The sequence below is a fragment of the Mytilus californianus genome, unplaced genomic scaffold (genome assembly GCF_021869535.1).
Source record: "Mytilus californianus isolate M0D057914Y unplaced genomic scaffold, xbMytCali1.0.p SCAF_10, whole genome shotgun sequence".
NCBI lineage: Eukaryota > Metazoa > Mollusca > Bivalvia > Mytilida > Mytilidae > Mytilus > Mytilus californianus.
Window position 1 is genome coordinate 78,465,000 of NW_026262582.1, and position 21,167 is coordinate 78,486,166.

The following is a 21,167-nucleotide window of genomic DNA, read 5'->3' on the forward strand; positions in this document are numbered from 1 at the left end:
AATCAGTTTAGAACTGAATAGTTTGCTTAAAAGTGACCTGGTGACCCGAGGCAATTTTTAATCGTGACCTTGTGATCTAAAGTGGTACTGGAACACAGTCACTTATCTCCGTTTATTCATACAATATTGTATGTTCGACTCGTCATGTTCTACTTTCTTTTTTAAACTTACGGTACCGAATATTGTGTTTTGTTATTCGCCATTTATTTTGACAGACGCGTGTTACTAGGTATAGTATCTACCACATTTTCAAAAGATAAGTTACGAAGTACATACGGCATCTCCATAAAGTTGAAGTCGATGGTACCTGTTGTAAGTAGTTTAAAAGGTTTATATGAATTGAACTTGTATTTAACGAGATTATGTCTTGCCTGATTTGCAACAAAATGAAAGAAGAAGAATGTTATCATGGTCATGGACTGCCATAATAAAAAATCTTTGAAACTTAAAAACAAAGAAGAAACGAATACAAACTAGAATATGTTATAGTGACGAATTAGAAATGGACATATTGTGTAGACACCTATCTATTGTCGAAATTATACTATAAGTTGCCTTCTAGATGTCCTTAGTTTGTTCTTGTCGTTTGGTTGCTGTCTTATTGACGTGTAACCTACATTTCATACAGTTTTAGTTCCGTTGAGTGTACTTTTGAATCGATGCATGAAAAATCATAACTAAACTGGTTATTGTGTATAGATTAATTGTCTTTCTTTCCCCCAATAATTCTAGGAAGATGAACCAAAGAGAGATGTACACAGACACTTGTTTCTATCAATATATAATACATATGAATAGTCGACCTTCCCATGTGGAGATGTACCTAAATTAAAAATATTAATATGTAAACAGAAAATAATGTTACACTTTTAAATCTTTAACTTCCCCTCCCTCCATTTTTTTTACTGTATCAATTTTAAAGACATGTCGCTTCTAAACAAAATCTGATTGATCTGTAGCTTATCCCCCATACCTGCTTTCATACAAACTTGAATATGTTCCTCATTAAATTCGATCCCAAAACTTAAAAGGCACACATATCTAAATAGTCGGAATTAATTCCATTGAGCACGAAACTATAATCCAAATCAGATTTTATTTATTTGGATATTCTAAAATACATATCTTTTTCGGCAGATATTACAAAAAAAAATATTATTATCTGGTTTGACTGGGAAACACTGATTTCTGATGTACATTGTACACAAAATATAAAATATTTTATGTCCCACCCTTTGAGTGGAAAACATATCATGTTATAGCATAAAATCGTCTATTTTGGAGTGAAAAAAAATGGACGATTTAAATAAATTAGATGTTTTTGACGGTCTTTTGAATTCTGTTGACAGTTTTGACTTTTCTACTCTTTACACTACACCTCTACACAATCTTATCAAACAAAAGTTTTCTTATTTAATTAAATGGTCGTTTGGTAAATCTGAATGCAAATATATTTGCTGCAATTCATTAATATGCTAGATATACTCACTGGAGGTGGGATGAGATGATTGAAGCTGTTAATTTCCCCTTGAAAATATTTATGTACGTTTTGGCAACAAAGTTTATCGACAGGTTGTAGGTATTTCAATGGGCACTAATTGCGCCCCTTTAATAGCAGACTTGTTTTTGTACTGTTATGAATCATAGTTTATGACCACACTAAGTAAAGACCAGTCAAAATTGCATTTAACTGATAAATTCAACAACACTTACCTTTATCTTGATGATATTTTTTCGTTAAAAAATCAAGAATTTTCTAAATATACTGCCGAAATTTACGACAAAAGGGACGATTTTTCGTTCCCGATTGTTATTTTTCCCTTTTTGGATGGTGATGTTCCATTGGCACCATCTTATGGTGTTTGAATTTCACAACTCGTTCGCTATGCCCGTGTCTGTTGTGGCGTTTTTGATTTTAACGAACGTAATCTATGTATTACTGGTAAATTATTAAGCCAGGGATTTCGTTACCACAAATTACTTAAAACCTTTACTAAATTCTTCCATAGATATAAATATTTGGTTTTGAAGTTCAAATGGGATAGCACATCCTAATTTTTATGGAAATGTTGTTTACCGTGCCCGGAAATTTAGAAACGATCCTGGTAAACTTGTCGATCCGTGAAATAAACTTATTCTAAAAGGTTACCAATGCAACACTGTAATTAGATCATTGAAAATTGTTTTATTGGTATCAATATTGATTTTGTTGTCAGTAAATTAAAAGCAAACTAAATATTATTGCTATATAATTCATATACACATTCATGGATCTACAATCTGTTGATACCTGTATCTTGGCATTACACAAGGTCGTGTTTTTCCTCTGACTGTTTATGACGTCTGTACATTAAATCCATTGGATGTTGGATGTGTACAGATCGATAATTTAGTCTTAGATGCATGATTTTTTTATTACTTGTTAGTGGCTTTGAACTAGCTGTCAGTAACTTCGAGTACTCTCAGATCAGTACTTCGTGTCTTTTTGTTGTTGGGATATACAAGTACCCGGCCACGTCCACTCTGTTTTTGTTAGATGTATGTTATTTGTATCCATCTGATGAGTTAAGCCTTTTTCAACTGATTTTTATAGTTCGTTCTTATGTTGTACTGTTACACCACTGTCCTAGGTTAGGGGGAGGTTGGGATCCCGCTAACATGTTTAACCCCGCCACATTCTGTATGAATGTGCCTGTCCCAAGTCAGGAGCCTGTAATTCAGTGGTTGTCAATTGTTGAAGTGTTACATATTTGTTTTTCGTTCATTTTTTGTATATAAATTAGGCCGTTAGTTTTCTCGTTTGAATTGTTTTACATTTGTACGTCATTTCGGGGCCTTTTATAACTGACTATGCGATATGGGCTTTGCTTATTGTTGAAGGCCGTACGGTGACCTATAGTTGTTAATCATTACTATGTCATTTGGTCACTTGTGGAGAGTTGCCTCATTGGCAATCATATCACATCTTCTTTTTATATTCGCTACATGTACACTCGGTGATATTTTTTAAATTTTATATGGAATTACACTCCCTTCAAAATCGAGGGTCCGCCCCTAAAGGTAAGAGTACTTTTGAACTGTGCAGTATATCTGAGGTAGTAAATGCACACCTTTGTTGTGCATTATCCAGATTATAGCATAGTAAGAACAAAGATACTTTACTCATGTCATGTGTTAAGTATCCATAGGACAGTATGACTCGCTTAAAATATCAAATTTGCATGTTCATTGAATCGCAAATTATGGTTCAAATTCCTAATTTGGCATACATTTCAAAAAGAACATGTCATAATGAACATGTGTATAGTTTCAAGTTGACATGAACACAACTCTATTGTAATTTAATCTATCTTAACAAACAGAATAAACCTAGTATTGGACGGACGGCAGTACAGACCAGAAAACATTATGCCCCACTACCGTAGGCGGTACATAGAAATCCTAGTCACAAAGATAAGAATGGCCAATTTTGTTTGAGGCTGATATTCAGACGATCCCCAGTAACAGCTATTCTAATTTCAATGTTCCCTCATTGTTGCACGTGACAAGAAGCCTTGATATTAGAACAGGCTCTGTAGCATAGCTGACGCACCTAAGCCTCACATTTAACAAAACAAGTTGACTAATTGCAACTAAAGCACGAAGATACCAATGTAAATGACGAGTAATTTTTTCAAAGTTGAATGGAATATTCGGCGTCTTCGGCTATGCACATATCTCGTCAGGAAGATTTTCTTTATGTCGTTCCTCAAAATACAGATTTTGTTTCGTTTCGTAGTGTTTCGTTTCTCAATTTACATGTTTCGTTTCGTTTCGTCGTGTTTCGTTTCGTTTCGCTGTGTTTCGTTTCGTTTCGCCCTGTTTCGTTTCGTTTCGCTCTGTTTCGTTTCTGTTCCGTTTCTCACTTTACCGGGACCCTTTTAAACCGGAGTAAACCTTGAAAAAACGTTGATGACGTGACGGTCACACGACAAAATTATGTTTATGAGCTGATATTCTTCACCAAAACAACGACGCGTTACATCCAAAATTAAATTATTAAAAAATTGTTTATCAAGTTTATGATGTGTATGTGTCTCCGCTTGCTGATATAAATGACTGCCACATGTGATGTAATAGTCACAAACATATAAATACTGAGAAGTTGAAATTTCGAGTTCTAATACATGAAATTTTGAGTTTAAAGTCTAAATTTTTACTTTATGTATAAAGCTGAAATTTCGACTTTTCAAAACGTCAAAACTTTCGACTTACAAAAAAACCGAAATTTCAAAATTTACAATAGGTAAAATTTCAAGTTAAAGTCAAAATTTCGAGATTTGAAAAGTTGAAAATTCGAAGTTTTAATAAGATTTGAAATGTCAAAATTTCGAATTTGAAACAAAAGTTCAATGCCAATTTTATTTCTATTATGTCCCTACTTAAATATGATTCCGTAGCATTCAAATTTCTACTGTTTTTTCATCAAGTTTATCATAAAACTTAATTCAAACCAAAAAAAAAAAAAGACACCTGGTGAAGTGGATGCTGATTATAGTTTGGGATACACAGCGTTATAATCATAATAACAATCAAATATATATAATTGATTAAACAATTTAAGAGTTTATATAGTTTGTTCTTATGTTGTGCTGTAATACCACTGTCCAAGGTAAAGGGGTTGATCGCACATATACATGTTTAATGTTTAACTCTGGTACATTGTCCAAGTCATGAGCCTGTAGTTCAGTGGTTATCGTATGTTCATGTCTGTCATGATATTTTATTTCGTAAATTGTTTTGTTATAAATTAAGCCGTTACTTTTCTCAGTTACGTTGTTTCATTTTTCATGGCGGGGTCTATTATAACCACCTATACCAGTGTATATAAAGTCTAGGTACTTGTTAAATGTCTTATAGTCAAATTAAGGTACTTGTTGAATTGTTTATTGTTACCTAAAAAATGGTGGATACAAGAGTGACTGACCCATTCGAATGTACTATAATAGTGGTGGCATTATCGCCGGTTTTGTCCTCAGAGGGCTGTCGTACGATGATCTATACTGAATTGCTTCATTTGAAATCTGGATAGTTGTCTTATTGGCAATAATATCACATCTCCTATTTTCGCTCGACAAGGTTACGATCCTGTAATTAAGTTTTTTGCTAGCGAAGATGCATGTATCTTATTTTTCGTCTAATTTTAGAACTAAAACACGGAAACAAATTTACCGGAGTCAATCTGACTTATTTTTATTTCATGTAAAATTTTACTTCCGGTTCAAATTGCTGGTTTGTGTTCATTTATAGTTTGTTATGCTGGACAACGGCAATGTTATGAACAATGAATATTTTAGCTGGCGATGTCAGCGGTATTTCTTCATGTCGGTCAATGCGGAAACCAAATAGGAAAGGCTTTCTGGAAGAAAACATCACAAGACAAAGCTGTTAATGATGGGTACACAAAATGTCAAAAATAGTTCTAGTCATTTCGGGACCTGGTTAAATCGGGACCTGATTAATTTGTCTCCCAAAATAGTTATTTCGGCACCCATTAAAAAATTTTATGTTTTCAAGTAAACCAATTATTTGTATAGTAAGAGTCAAGCAAGTCAAGTCAAGTACTGAAAAAAAGGACTGACTAGGTTGCTGGTTGGGAACAAAGTCCACAAACCCTTTAACTTTACACACGCTGTTCCTACAACCCATAGGATTTTAAAAAGAATCTTTTCGACATTTCCTCCACAAAACAAAAAAAAATATTAGCAAACACTAACCACTATAAAAACAAATTCAGTATAAGTTTCCAATAACGTTCTTACAGCTCTTGGTCATATGCTTAGTAATATCTAGTATATTTGAGGATTAAAACAACAAAGCTATATGTAAAAAAACGGATGTCCAACGTTACATTTTGAACAACTGCTTTAACTCTTATGTATAGTGATCCTATTTCTTATTCTCTGAACTTCCTGAAACTTGGTGAGAACAACGACATGTGTCGGTTCTTTGTGACAATTAAGTCATTATTTTGTCAAATTTTATTTGACTCGGCGGCTGCATATTAAGCTGGAATAAGATTGATTGATTGTTGGACAAAAATCAGTACCAGGCTAAATCTTTTGTCTAGGATAAAGAAATCCCTCCCCCTGGAAACACGAAAGTTATACTTTAATGGTTATATTCTCCCTATTTTGGATTACTGTTGTACAATTTGGGGAAACACCAGTGACCAAAATACAAATAGATTAGATAAACTTCAAAAACGAGCAGCTAGAATTATTCTTGAACTTCCTTATGATACCCCATCTAATACAATGTTTAAAAAGTTATCATGGCTTCGATTTACTGATCGTGTAATTTACCACAAGGCCTTATATGTTCATAAATGTTTATATGGATCTGTCCCAGAATATTTGTCTAACAAAATCTCCTATGTTACAAATAAAAATGGGATGCAACTTAGATCAAATACTACCCAATTACTTAATATACCAAAGGCAAGAACAAACACATTTAGAAGATCTTTTTCATATTCTGGCCCAACTTTATGGAATAAACTACCAGAAGCACTAAGACACATGTCAAACATAAATACTTTTAAAACAAACTGCTTTAAGTTTTTACTTGAAAATCCTGGAATTATTTAAATGATTATGTATCAATTTTGATTATGTTTTCTTATGTTTATCTTTGTTGTGATGAAATTGTGTGATGCATTGTGAGTGGAGTGTGAGGGCCTCAAGGGAGAATAGTGTTTGTACTAATTGAGCATACCCTCTTGAAATAAAGATTATTATTATTATTATTGGTTGCTTAACATCCAGTGGCAAATATTTCATGCATATTCAGGACGAAGCTGGAATAAAAATAATGTCCAACGACGTTATTCGTTGACTCAACGACTGAAAGTGTATTTTATAAGTAGATATAGCAGAAAATGTCAAAAAATGGTAAGATAATAATAACATCTACCAAAAGTACAAATATTTGCCTCATTGTTCGTGAGTTTAAATATTGTAGATTCTATAAAATCCTATCTTTACAGTCTTTTCAAGCGGTAGTCATTTTGTCCAAGTTGATATTTCATTTGTCAAAGCAATTAATGCGGGTTTTTTACCTGATATTTCAATAAGTTATTTATAATTTATAAAAACAAAAGTTAGATACACGAGGAGTACACAATGCCTAGATTTGTTTTTTATTAACTACATGCTTGTGTCTGAAAGGAATAAAATGCTACGAAACATTACAAAACGGTAGTCATTTTGTCCAAACGGGTGAAAACGTCGAAAAATCTGAAAAACGCTTATTTCTGACGTTGCATGTGCTTAATTTGTTTCAATTAAATGTTCCTGATAATAAAAACAAATCGTGTGGTTAAATTTGGAAAAAGATATTGAAGGCTGTCGAAAAAAGAATAGTGCATATTAACAAACCCGGAACATAGATTCGACACAGATTAAATTTTGATATTTTATAACCATTTTTAGCTTTTAGTGATTTATTGTTGCTAAAGGCAAATTTTTGATTCAGAATGCGAATGATATGTACAACTTTTGCAAAGACAATTTGGAGACGACAATACAGTCCTCTATATGTTAAAGGTGAATTTTTCGTTATGTTGCAGAAGTACCCTGAAATAGATATAGATCATGTTTAAAGTGCCCTTTCAATAAGGTACATTCACCAAATTAAAAGTACAAGTACTCGAAAAGTTTTAGTTCGCGACTTGTCCTGCTACTCATGTTATAACTGTCGTACTGAAACTAATTCATGTACTAGCGAAGCCAGACCTTTTCGTCAAAATAAACTTGTGCATGAAACAGAGGTTCAAATAATTGAAGGGCTGTATTTCGACAAATTGTGTGTCAAGGAAAAGTACAATTCATTTCAAATTAATCAAGGGTAAAAAAAAATGATTTACTTGCAGAGTGTCGAATATATTTGTTTTGGGGTTGAATCAAGATATGGAAAATTTACAATGCAGACATATGATATGCACCATAAAATTTTAGCAGCCTGTGATTAAAGTTTTGTACTTCTAAAATTATGTTTTAATTTATCTATGGAAAACTGAATATTTAATAATTCCGTCCCATTTTGCCTTCCTACATTATTTACGACAATACAGCATTTTAAGGGGAATTTATAAGGGTAAACATTGTTAATTGATTTCTACAACTTGAGGTAATTCATGGTAAAAATACATCACAAAAATAACAGAGACAGAATCAACCCATAAAAAAAAAATGAATGAAACTAGCGAATTTAATTAATCGACGTCAAAATTTCGAATGCACGTCGTTTCGTAACCTGGTCGTTTCGTACCTGGTCGATTCGTAACTACCTTGTTTTGTAACTGAGACGTTTCGTAACTTTTGTAATTATATATGGTTATAAAGTGTTAGTTTAAATTAATTAGTTTAAATGAAAAAGTTAAAGTTATTATTAAAAAATAATCAAATTGTTCATCTAATAATAACAATATCGTAATATTTTTAATTTAAAATTTTCTGAAATCTTTTTAATTATTGGCTAATTGGCTAATTGGTAATTACACTCGGTGACAGCTTTAATGGTTTTATGACAACTAATGACAGGTAATAAAAAGTAATTACAGTAGGTGTAAAGTGATTAAGTAGATTAATGGCACACGACCTATGGCACACGACCTGAAAAAAGTAATTATTTTCTCCTTTTTTTTCACTTTTACATGCAATTGCATAACCCTCCTCCTTTTTCACCCGGGCTGGGGACCGGCGTTGGCGGAGTTACAGTTTTTTTTTTTTTTAAACACTTTATCTTACTCTAAGAGAAATTAATTGTTGTTTTAACATTCAAGCTATGTGATCATAACTTTTACTGCTTGCAATTACCACTTGCACAACGTAAGCCATTTAATTAATCTAAAGTTTAAGAATTTAATTAATAAAAATTAATTTACAGTTATAATGGCAATCAATCTTTCTGATATATGTTTAATAACTACACAAAAAAGCAATCAGTAGTGAAATATTTTGAATAAATTTAATTTGAATTAAATTGATAAATTACTAGGCGTGGTTAAATTAAATAAATGTAAGTGACAAGTGTTCACTTAATGGTATAATAGCAGTTTTTTTTACTCCTTTTTCATTCATCTATAAACGCCAAATATGTCACTAACAGTAAATAAGCCCAAAGTACTTGTGATCGGTCACAGTTTCATCCGAAGACTGGAAAATTGGATGTTAAGAACGCAATCCGACTTATCAAGTTCTGTCGAAACAAAGCTTCACGGGGTAGGCGGGAGAAAAGTACAGTCATTGAGACATTTTGATCTCCACATAGTGAAGAAATTTAAACCCAACTTTGTTTTCATACAGATTGGAGAGAATGACATCTGTGATAAATTATCTGCATCACACACAGCATCAGAGATTGTACAACTCGCAAAAGATGTCAAGCGCTTAGGTGTTCCTTCTGTAGTTATAGGCTCCAACATCATCAGACTAAAAACAAGAAACATGAAAGAAACAACTTATGATAGAAAAAAAAAGAAGATAAATAAAGAACTAAGCAACATAAAGATGGGTGGTGTCAAGTATTGGAGACATCAAAACACGTGGCAGAAGACTAAATACTTTGATAAAGACGGGGTACATCTAAATGATGATGGACAATTCAAATTCTTCTGTTCTATTCGCATGTGTGCAAAACTGTACTTGTAAAGTGTAAATTTATGTGCAATTAATTATTTAATAAATAAATATAGATATATATATACACATACATCACTAAGTCTTTTTATTACTTTTTGCGTAACCTACTACTCTTATTGTTATTATATATTGATATAAGGTTACAAAACGTCTCAGGTACGAAACGACCTAGTTAAGTTACGAATCGACTAGTTACGAAACGACCAGGTTACGAAACGACCTGCACCCAAAATTTCAGAAAACACTCTTTGACGTCCCATTTTTTGGTGTAACGTCGTGTTGTAGGAACATCGTGCACAATGTTTTTGGCTTTACATGGTGTTTAGTTTATACACATAGTTGCCAAGTGACATGATATTTGCATGTAATAGACGCTTTTTCAACGGTTTCATGCAAGGATTTTGTCACATGGCATGTACACGCTTTTCACACGCTTTTTCGTTGTTTTGATTTTTTGGTTGTTAGTGATATCGCGATTCTCGGGTTTTTTAATTATTTGACAATAAATACCAAAAGTTCCGAAGTAATTGTTCGGTCGCCATATTATTTACTTTTCTAACATGATGATGGACGAACAGGAAAGGCTCTTAAAGGTAAGTAGTTTGTGATTAGATTTTTACGATTTTGTGACAATCTTTCTTTCAAATTCACTTAGGGGAAATGTCCACAGAAAGAGGTCGCTTTCAGGGCCTGTACCATCGTCTAAAGAGGCGATTGCTAAGCGAAAACGATGTGTACATGTACGTACCAAGATTCAATATTTATAGATAAAACAGTTCGAGTTTAAATGATCTGGGGACGAGTAACGCATTGTGCACCCTATGTTGCAATCATAACAATTATACATGTGAGAGGATAACTACAATGTAGCTATTTGAAAAAAAATATTTAACATGTTTTAACAATAAATGGTAATCAAATTATAAAATATTTTTCTTTTTCAGTTTCAAATAGAGCCAACAGATTTCCACAGGCTATAGTGGAAGGAAATACCACAGAACTGTTGGATCAGTTCTCATAGTACAAATGTACCAGCTGTCTTCTGATGAACTACCCAGTTTGATGAGGCAATAGCAACATATATAGTTTGTTGGAAGCAATGGCAGCGATTAAAGATGACATTTTAGATGGCAAAAAAACGTTATGACACTCTTTCAAAGCTTGATAAAGCTATTTTAGTTCACCCAAATATCAATTCTTACTGTGAGAGAACATTTTCAATTATAAAGAAATTCACTCTGAATTCTGATCAGAACTTGACAATGATATATTGTGTGCTTATCAAGTAAATGTAACCAAACTGGCAGTTGTTTTGAATATGTGCCTAATGGTGTTGATTTAAAAGCAGCAAAACAGACCACTGTTGAATACAATAAAAGTTTACAGTTGAATATTGTTTCTTAAATTTAATAAATAATTTGTATAATGTGAAATTATGAACATTGTTCACATTAAAAAGTCCACATCTACGTCACACGCTTTTTGACATGTCATGTGATGACATGATTTCTCATTGTCAGAGGTTGGCAAGTATGTTTATACATGAATAGAGGGATATATTTGTTAAGACTGCAGTTAAAGCAGGAAAATGGCAAATTGACATTTTCTGGTTATATTGGCTTTAATATATATAGCATTTTATGTATCAATTATTGCACTTCACTAAAAACTGGGATGCCAAGTTTTGTGCTAAAGTGACAGATTATGCAATCTACTGTGAACCTATCTGAACACCTGATTAGCAACAATAAGGACAGTTGACCTTTAAACTTTATGTTAAATCTAACAATAGAAATCTGTTTATTGAGGCATATAACTGAGTTGAATTTACCTGATCATCACATCTTTCAATTATGATGAACAGTATATTGTATATGCAGTAACTTTAGCAGTAAACTGAACATGTGCATATTAAATTAAATACATGTACATTTGTACATCAATTAGTTCATCAAATGTTGCAGGTCACTGCCATCACCAGGAGAAAATGCGGATTTGCTATATTCTGCTTTAAATCCAGTCTAAACAAATAGATGACTCTATCATGTCTATAAACACCATATGGTCCAAGACCACAATTATCGTCTTTTGATTTTGGTTGTCCACAAATAAAGTCCCTATTGTTGGCAGTGTGTTACTTGCCAATATTTTTCATACCCCTTCCAAATTTATTTCTCCCTGTTTTATGCCTCAAATAGCAAAAAGGGGGGTGAAATTACACTGTCAAAAAACTTGGGTCATGAATTTACGTAAAGTACGTAGTGATTTGGTCTAGCTGAAAAAGGTTAAAAATTAGCACTTCGGAAGCTGTCAAAAGATTTCAAGACCCCCTCAACATAAAATTGTCCATATTTTGAGTTAGAGCCGATGAAGTTTTCTATAATTTTGATATAATTTGTCCCAAAAGTAGTAAAACACACTGTAAAAATTTTATGAGAAAGCGCAGGTGGGATTTTTTTAATTTTCATTTATTGTCTAGAAGAAATGCACTATGAAATAATTGTGGTCTCGGACCTAAGATAAAGGATTTGTTCCCAACCTGTTGACTGTGTGTAACTTTCATGTATGCTACATGTAGGTGTATAGCTTTTTATCAATAATGTCTTGGTAGGATGAAATTTAAAAAAAAATAGGCAGGACAGGAGTTTTGAGTAAAAAAAGGCAGGATGAGAATTTATGTAAAAAAAAAGTCAGGATAAACTAAAAAAAAAAAGCAGGACCGAATAGAGTGAAAAATAAAAAGGCAGGACCGCATAGAGGGAAAAATAAGTAAGCAGGACAGGAGTTTTGAGTAAAAAAAAGGCAGGATGAGATTATTTGCAAAACAAAAAGAAGGCATGATGACAATTTATGTAAAAAAAAAGTCAGGATAAACTAAAAAAAAAAAGCAGGACCGAATAGAGTGAAAATAAAAAGGCAGGACCGCATAGAGGGAAAAATAAAAAGGCAGGACAAAATTTTTCATCCTAGCCCCCCCCATAAAAATCAAATGGTAGCTCCCTAAAATCTTCATTTGATATTTGGTGGATAGTTGTCTCATTTGATATTTGGTGGATAGTTGTCTCATTTGATATTTGGTGGATAGTTGTCTCATTTGTGATCATACCCCATGTCTCCTTATTTTGCTGCATGTACTCATACTAAGATTAATTTAATCACACATATTAATATGAAAAACTGGACTAATAAACATGACCGAACTAATAATTAAACATGACCTAACTAATAAACATGACCGGACTAATAAACATGACCGGACTAATAAACCTGACCGGACTAATAAACATGACCGGACTAATAAACATGACCGGACTAATAAACATGACCGAACTAATAAACTTTAAAGACTGATGTACATGTGCTAACTAAAAGGCAATGGCTGAAAAGAGAATCATTAATATACACTCACCACCAAGGAGTTATAGCAGCTTTGCAGAATATTAAATGAATCTGGCATGTTAAGGAATTTGATAAATGATGTTCAATAAAATTATTTATTTTTACATTAAAAACTATATAGACATCCAGTTCAACTGGTATCACATCTATCAAGTCACTATCAAAGTTCCCTTCACACAAAGAGTAGCTCTTAATTTTTGATAAAAGAGATTGAATAATAATCATTGTTAATGATGCAATGAAATATTGTTGGTAAATCTTTCCATAAATGGTAATCAGAGGAACGTTTTGGTCATAGTCCTATTTAGTTGTACCGATACACTAGTATTTCTATTTCTTTTTGAAGGAATGACATTGGTAAGTCCATGATAAGTGTATGGTTGGTCAACTGCTGTTGGCACTCAATTGCTTAGACTGTTTTTTAGGCTTTCTTTGTGATAGGACTTTTCTTCTTAGTATTCACCAGTTTGGAGAATAATGAAAAAAAATGTGTAATATATAGTTACATATGGCAATTATAAGATAATATCATTTATATATATGGCTTTATAAATTCCAATATTAAATCTGATCAACAATAGAGACAGCAATATAACCTCAAGAGCTCTGCTGGAATATTTATATTTACAAGATTTATGTAAGTTTTCTATGGGTTTATGATTACATATGTAAAAAATGATAAAAACTATTGTATGGGACTTTATACCTTACAATGACACTCATTTTCTTCCTAAATTGTTCTTATATCAGAAGCATAAAATTGAGAATGGAAATGGGGAATGTGTCAAAGAGACAACAACCCGACCACAGAACAGACAACAGCAGAAGGCCACCAACAGGTCTTCAATGCAGCGAGAAATTCCCGCACCCGGAGGCGTCCTTCAGCTGGCCCCTAAACAAATATATATACTAGTTCAGTGATAATGAACGCCATACTAAACTCCAAATTGTACACAAGAAACTAAAATTAAAAATAATACAAGACTAACAAAGGCTAGAGGCTCCTGACTTGGGACAGGCGCAAAAATGCGGCGGGGTTAAACATGTTTATGAGATCTCAACCCCCCCCCTATACCTCTAGCCAATGTAGAAAAGTAAACGCATAACAATACGCACATTAAAATTCAGTTCAAGAGAAGTCCGAGTCTGATGTCAGAAGATGTAACCAAAGAAAATAAACAAAATGACAATAATACATAAATAACAACAGACTACTAGCAGTTAACTGACATGCCAGCTCCAGACTTCAATTAAACTGATTGAAAGATTATGTCTTCATCATATGAATATCAGGCACAATCTTTCCCGTTAGGGAAATGTATTGATTTTCCATTCAATTCGTCTAAGTAATTACTACTGTAATCACTAGCCAGTCAACACTGAGGGTGTGAGTTCGAACCCCGCTCGTGCGGGTGCACTCGACTCCAATCTTAATTGACTAGGATTGTCAGTTTTCCTATCAAAGGTCGGTGGTTTTCTCCGGGCACTCCAGCTTCCTCCACCAATAAAAACTGGCCGCCACAAAATAGCCCAAAAGCGGTGCTTAAAAGTGGAGTTAAAACACCAAAAATCAAAAATCAAATCAAATCCATTCAATTCATCCTTAAAAGACTACATTTGATTCAATTCAAAATATTCAAATTTCATGGCGAAAGCAATGTATAAAAAATGTAACTGGCAAATATGCCTTTTTCAATAACATAAATGAAATGAGAGATAACTCTGTCATTCCGAAATTTCTGGGTTCTGTGTTTCGATAATTCCTCATAGATTATCATCCAAGATAGCACTGGTCATGGACTGTCCCTGGTAGAAAATATAGCACCAGAGTACGACAGTCCTTTAAAGCTTATAATGGGGAGAACTCTTTATTATACATGTTCTGTACAGGTATGATCCTCCTTCATATATCTGAGCGCTCCAACTTTTAATATGTGTTAACAGTTACAATGTTACAAATATTTACAGAGTGGGAAAGGATGCTAAAACTAAATAGTTTTATATACAGATAAAAAAAAATGCTTCTTTTTGTATTATAATAATTACCTGTCTTTTTTTTTCAATTTCAGACACACTTTTATACACCCTGATGGAAAGCAAAGATCTGTACATGTAGATAGTGAGCCAAAAGTTGTACAAAAGGCTTGTAAAGGTCTAAAAATAAGGTAAATCAGAACTAAAAATTCATAATTGTTGCTTGAATTTATTATTGTGATTGTTGAATAAAAAACACAAATACTGTCAAATGGAAGATTTATCATTATTGCAATTTTGAAATAGAGTTTTTTTTTTAGGACATCTGGTTCTTATCACAATTTTTATGCCCCCTCTGTAGCGGTGGGGCATTAAGTTTTACCCTTGTCTGTCTGTACATACATACGTACGTCCCAAAGTTGGTTTCCGTTCTCTAACTTGAGTTTGCAACAACCGAATGTTATGAAACTTATACACGATGCTTATTACCACAAAACACAGATCAAGTTTGAATTTTCGTGGCGTCACTTTAACTGTTCTAGAGTTATGCCCCTTTATAAAATTTATGGAAAAATTGCAAAATTTTTAGTTTCCGTTCTCTAACTTAAGTTTGCCTCAACTTAATGTTATGAAACTTATACACAATGCTATTACCACAAAACACAGACCAAGTTTGAATTTTGATGGTGTCACTGTAACTGTTCTAGAGTTATGCCCCCTTATAAATGGAAAAATTGCAAAATTTTTAGTTTCCGTTCTCTAACTTAAGTTTGCCTCAACCAAATGTTATGAAACTTATACACAAGGCTTATAACCACAAAACACAGATCAAGTTTGAATTTTGGTGGCATCACTTTAACCGTTATAGAGTTATGCGCCTTTATAAATGGAAAAATTGCAATATTTTTATTTTCTTCTAAATATCATGTAATTTTTAAAATTGGAGTTATCTTCCTTTGTCCATGATTATAGTTGAATCAACTACAATCAATGCTTTATACAATGCAATGTTTAATTTTGACTTCCACTGATAAAACAATGATCAATTTGAATTTGGCTAGTGTCACTTTAACCCTTATTGAGTTATGCCCCTTTATAAATCTAAAGATTGCAAAATTTTTAGTTTCCATTCTGTAACTTAAGTTTGCCCCAACCAAACATTATGAAACCTATACACAATATTCATTACCACAAAACTAAGATCAAGTTCAAATTTTTTGTTTCCGTTTTCTAACTTTAGTTTGCCTCAACCAATTGTTATGAAACTTATACACAATGCATATTACTACATAATATAGATTAAGTGAATTTGGTGGCGACACTTTTGCCATTCTTGAGTTATGTCCCTTTATAAACATAAAAAATTGCTGAATTTTTCGTTTCCATTCTCTAACTTTAGTTTGTCTCAACCAAATGTTATAAAACTTATACACAACCGTTCTAGAGTTATGCGTGTTTACAAATATAAAAATTGCTGAATTTTTAGTTTCTGTTCTCTACTTAAGTTAGCCTCAACCAAATGTTATGAGACTTACACACAATGCTTATTACCACAAAACTCAGATCAAGTTCAAATTTGGGTAGCGTCACTTTTACCGTTCTTCAGTTATGTCCCTTTATAACTATATGATATGCAAGCGGGGGCATCATCTGTGTCCACATGTGGACACTATCCACATTTATTTCAATAATAAAAACATGGCAAAAGAGCAAGTCACTTTAAATATAAGATGTGGTACAATTGCAAATGAGACAACTCTCCACCAGAGACTAAATGATACCTTCATTTCCAAAACCAATAACTGCCTTGATAAGTGTTAACATGACAACGTAAATAATTCAAACAAGAACACTAACAGCCTGACGTATGTAGATTGTAGAAAAGAATACAAAATGATATAAAGCAAAAACAATACTAAATTATAATGGAGGTACATGTACCCTCATGCATTAATTAAGCCCCCCCCCCCCCCCCATTTAAAAAAAAAATAGTCAGTACTCTGTATAATACCCATTCATCAAAATGCATCAAAATGCATGCCCACCATCCTTTCGTTCCTTTTAAATTTTTCTAGGGAGGATATAGTGACATTACCACTCATGAGTTTGTCAAGGCTCATTAATATTTATTTTTTTACAGAGATGGAAACATTGTATCTGGAAAGAGAGGAAGAGGAACAAATTGGGCATTAGGTTTGTTATAATGACAAAGCAAGAATTATCTCCCTCTTTTGAATCACTCTTACAAGGTGTTGTGTAAATCACCGTGACACAGGGTGATTGACTGTGAATGAATAAGGGTCAGGGTTAAATTTTGAATATTTGTAAGGCTTTTATAACATAGAGACAAAGGATACCAAAGGGATATTCAAACTCACTAGTAAACAAAGCAACAAGCCAATGACAATACACAAAACACAAAGAAAAAAAAACACAACAAAGACATCTTATGATTGAACAAACGAACACCAACAAAAACCTGGGATCTCAGGTGTCATTGAAGAGTAAGCAAAATCTGCTCCACATTTTGCACCCATTGTGAGGCTCATACATGTACAAATGCTGCGATAAGTCTAATTTGAGGAAAAGAGGACTTATCCATCTGATGAGTTCAGCCTATTTCAACTGATTTTTTTAGTTCGCTCTCATGTTGTACTATTACACCACTGTCCCAGGTTAGGAGAGGGTTGGGATCCCGCCACATTCTGTATGTATGTGCCTGTACCAAGTCAGAAGCCTGTAATTCAGTGGTTTTCGTTTGTTGATGTAATACATATATGTAAGCCTCAAATCTATGTCCAGCCTCAAATCTATGTCCTTTTTAATATTGAGTCATATACATTCCAAATTTTGTCCTTTATTGTCTCAAATCTATGTCTTTTATTGTCTCACTTCTATGTCCTTTATTAACTAAAATCTATGGCCATTTTTGTCTCAAATCTATGTCCTTTATCGAAATGTGGTGACGTAAGACATAGCAAGACGTCATCAAGTATATGATGTCACTGCATAAAAAGGATTGATGTCGGAGCAGGACACAATTCCAAATGAGGGATACGTTATATCTAGTAAGTGGAAAAAGGGTATTTCAAAGGATCCAAATCCAGAAACGTTTTGGGCGGATATGCCTCACATTATACAGATTGCTAAAGCCAAAGAAGAACATCAAAACTGGGGAGCAAAGAAAATTGTTGACGAATTGAAGGTGCTGTTTTCGGACAGAATGGTAAAAAAGTTTTTGTCGCTTTACTTTTATGACCAAGAATCTAAATGTATATACAAGAAATCTCAAGACTTAAATAGCAACCATAGGAAATGTTTGGACAAAGAGCAACTGATTTATATGATAAGCAAAAACCACATAGGATACAGAATAAGTTTAATTCATTGTTGAAGGCCGTACATGTATCTTTAGTTGCTTGTATACAGATGTCATTTTGTTTCAGGTTGTTTATTAACTTATATTTTGTATTTGTTATCAAGATGTAATGAGTAAAGGGAAGTAACGATAATTACTACAGAACAATTAAACACGGGATCAAGAAAAGCAAACAATTTGAAAATGTTGTAGTTTTACAATGAAATGTAAATCATACAATAATTACACATGCATGTAAAATTTTTAAGCACACACATGGAGAACACATCCCAACTTAACATTGAATTATGGGAAAAGATTTAATAAAACAAAAATCCTATAAGGCCGTACTTATTAGACGGGCATAAATTTGCGCATGGCGAAACAAACTGGAAAAAGAGTTAAGAAAAGGACACACATTTGAGGCCGTATCTTTTATAACGGACATAGATTTGAGAATGACATCAAGATTGAAAACTAATTTGAAAATAGGACACAAACTTGAAGCCGTATCTTTTTTAACGGACATATATTAGCAATTGATGTCACGATGGGGCACAGATTTGAGAACAGGACACAGATTTGAGGCCGTACACAGATCTGAGGCTTACATATATATTTGTTTTTCGTTCATTTTTTGTTTATAAATTAGGCTGTTAGTTTTCTTGTTTGAATTGTTTTACAGTTGTCATTTCAGGGCCTTTTATAGCTGACTATGCGGTATGGGCTTTGCTCATTGTTGAAGGCTGTACGGAGACCTATAGTTGTTAATTTCTGTGTCATTTAGTCTCTTGTAGAGAGTTGCCTCAATGGCAATCATACCACGTCTTCTTTTTTATATTGTGGTTACAACAATTGGAACATATCCATTAGAAATGAACTTACTGTATGTGTAAATTCAGAAATATCTGCTTGCACTTATTTTTATGATAATTCAACATGTTCAATAATAACTGACTGAAAGCTGCTGGAGTGATTTCAACCAAATTTCATCAGGTTCCACTACAGGACATGCAATAAAAATGAGAATGGAAAGTGGGGAATGTGTCATAGAGACAACAACTCAACCAAAGAACAAAAAACAGTATACATCTGCTATTTAATTATTTATCTGATGATTCCAGTCTAAACATGGACTTTGTGATGTTTGCTTATATTATTTGGGGATGATCGCCAACACATTTCTTCCTTGGAAGATTGACCAATGTTTTATTTAATGATTTATAGGTTACCATGGACTGAAGAAGAGTGGAGAGGATCACATACTAGAGGATACTGCAAACCAAGTCAGGAAAGAAATTGAAAGGTAACACTAATAGTTATGTTAATGATGTTTTATTTGTATTTCGGAAAATGTGATTCAAAAAGTACTGTTATAAATTCTGATCACATAATTTTCATTAATAAAAATTATTGTATTTTTTATTTACAATTACTTTTTATGCCCCACCTAGGGGCATTATGTTTGTTTTAGTCTGTGTGTATGATCGTTAGTCCGTCTGTTCCGCTACAGGTGAAAGTTTTTGGTTAAAGTTTTTGGTCTAAGTAGCTTTATATGAAAATGAAGTCCAATCAACTTGAAACTTATTATACATGTTCACGGTCCACTGAACATAGAAAATGATAGTGCGAGTGGGGCATCTGTGTACTATGGACACATTATTGTTTATTTTGCATTGATAAAAGGAGATGTGGGGTTATTTTGAATTTGATAGCATCCACACAGTACAACTAAATATATAAGTAATTGGCCTTCATACAGATTTAAAGCCCAATGAACAAGTACTGCACTGTAAAGCAATGTTTAAATTTAAAATTCAAAGACCTTTAGAGGTCAACAAAATCTGCCACAGTAAGTAAACAGGTGCCTATACAGTATGTCAAAATTACCGCCAGGTTTCTCTAGAAGTTTTTTTTTTTACAGATGTGACATGTACAGTGGTTGTATTATGATGCACAGTTTAACTGGTGGAACAGGATCAGGTAGGTATTATATACAGATGTGACATGTACAGTGGTTGTATTATGATGCACAGTTTGACAGGTGGTACAGGATCAGGTTGGTATTATATACAGATGTGACATGTACAGTGGTTGTATTATGATGCACAGTTTAACAGGTGGAACAGGATCAGGTTGGTATTATATACAGATGTGACTTGTACAGTGGTTGTATTATGATGCACAGTTTGACTGGTGGTACAGGATCAGGTTGGTATTATATACAGATGTGACATGTACAGTGGTTGTATAATGATGCACAGTTTAACAGGTGGAACAGGATCAGGTTGGTATTATATACAGATGTGACATGTACAGTGGTTGTATAATGATGCACAGTTTGACTGGTGGTACAGGATCAGGTAGGTATTATATACAGATGTGACATGTACAGTGGTTGTATAATGATGCACAGTTTGACTGGTGGTACAGGATCAGGTAGGTATTATATACAGATGTGACATGTACAGTGGTTGTATTATGATGCACAGTTTGACTGGTGGAACAGGATCAGGTTGGTATTTGTATGTATGTAGTTACTTTAGCTCATGTAAATGAAACGACAACATTTTGTTATCTCCCCTTGTCCTTTAAATGTAATTTTTTTCAGTTTTCCAAGTTTCATCAATGCTGGGATTGATTTTTTGGCTGAAACTGGCTTGTAAAATTATAATCTGCATTAAAATAAAACACTTGGTTTTTTTTTTACATAATCTACATGGTCATATACTTGAACATTGAAGTCCATACTT

At 33.2% G+C, this 21,167-nt stretch overlaps 1 protein-coding gene and 1 long non-coding RNA gene across 3 annotated transcripts in view; both read left to right on the forward strand.

The window, feature by feature from the left end:
- Positions 1-5,260: 5,260 nt before the first annotated feature.
- LOC127718590 (tubulin delta chain-like) overlaps positions 5,261-21,167 on the forward strand; it is a 28,385-nt gene continuing 12,478 nt past the window's right edge. For both annotated transcript variants that reach the window (XM_052224657.1, XM_052224656.1), the window contains exons 1-5: positions 5,261-5,437; positions 15,152-15,247; positions 17,197-17,249; positions 19,642-19,720; positions 20,339-20,397. In XM_052224657.1, the coding sequence (XP_052080617.1) occupies positions 5,343-5,437; positions 15,152-15,247; positions 17,197-17,249; positions 19,642-19,720; positions 20,339-20,397 (382 nt within the window). In that variant the 5' untranslated portion in view covers positions 5,261-5,342. The remainder of the gene's footprint in view (positions 5,438-15,151; positions 15,248-17,196; positions 17,250-19,641; positions 19,721-20,338; positions 20,398-21,167) is intronic.
- LOC127718617 (uncharacterized) lies at positions 10,119-11,074 on the forward strand. The gene is made up of 2 exons (XR_007989934.1): positions 10,119-10,276; positions 10,628-11,074. It is a non-coding gene; the product is annotated as an uncharacterized LOC127718617 (long non-coding RNA).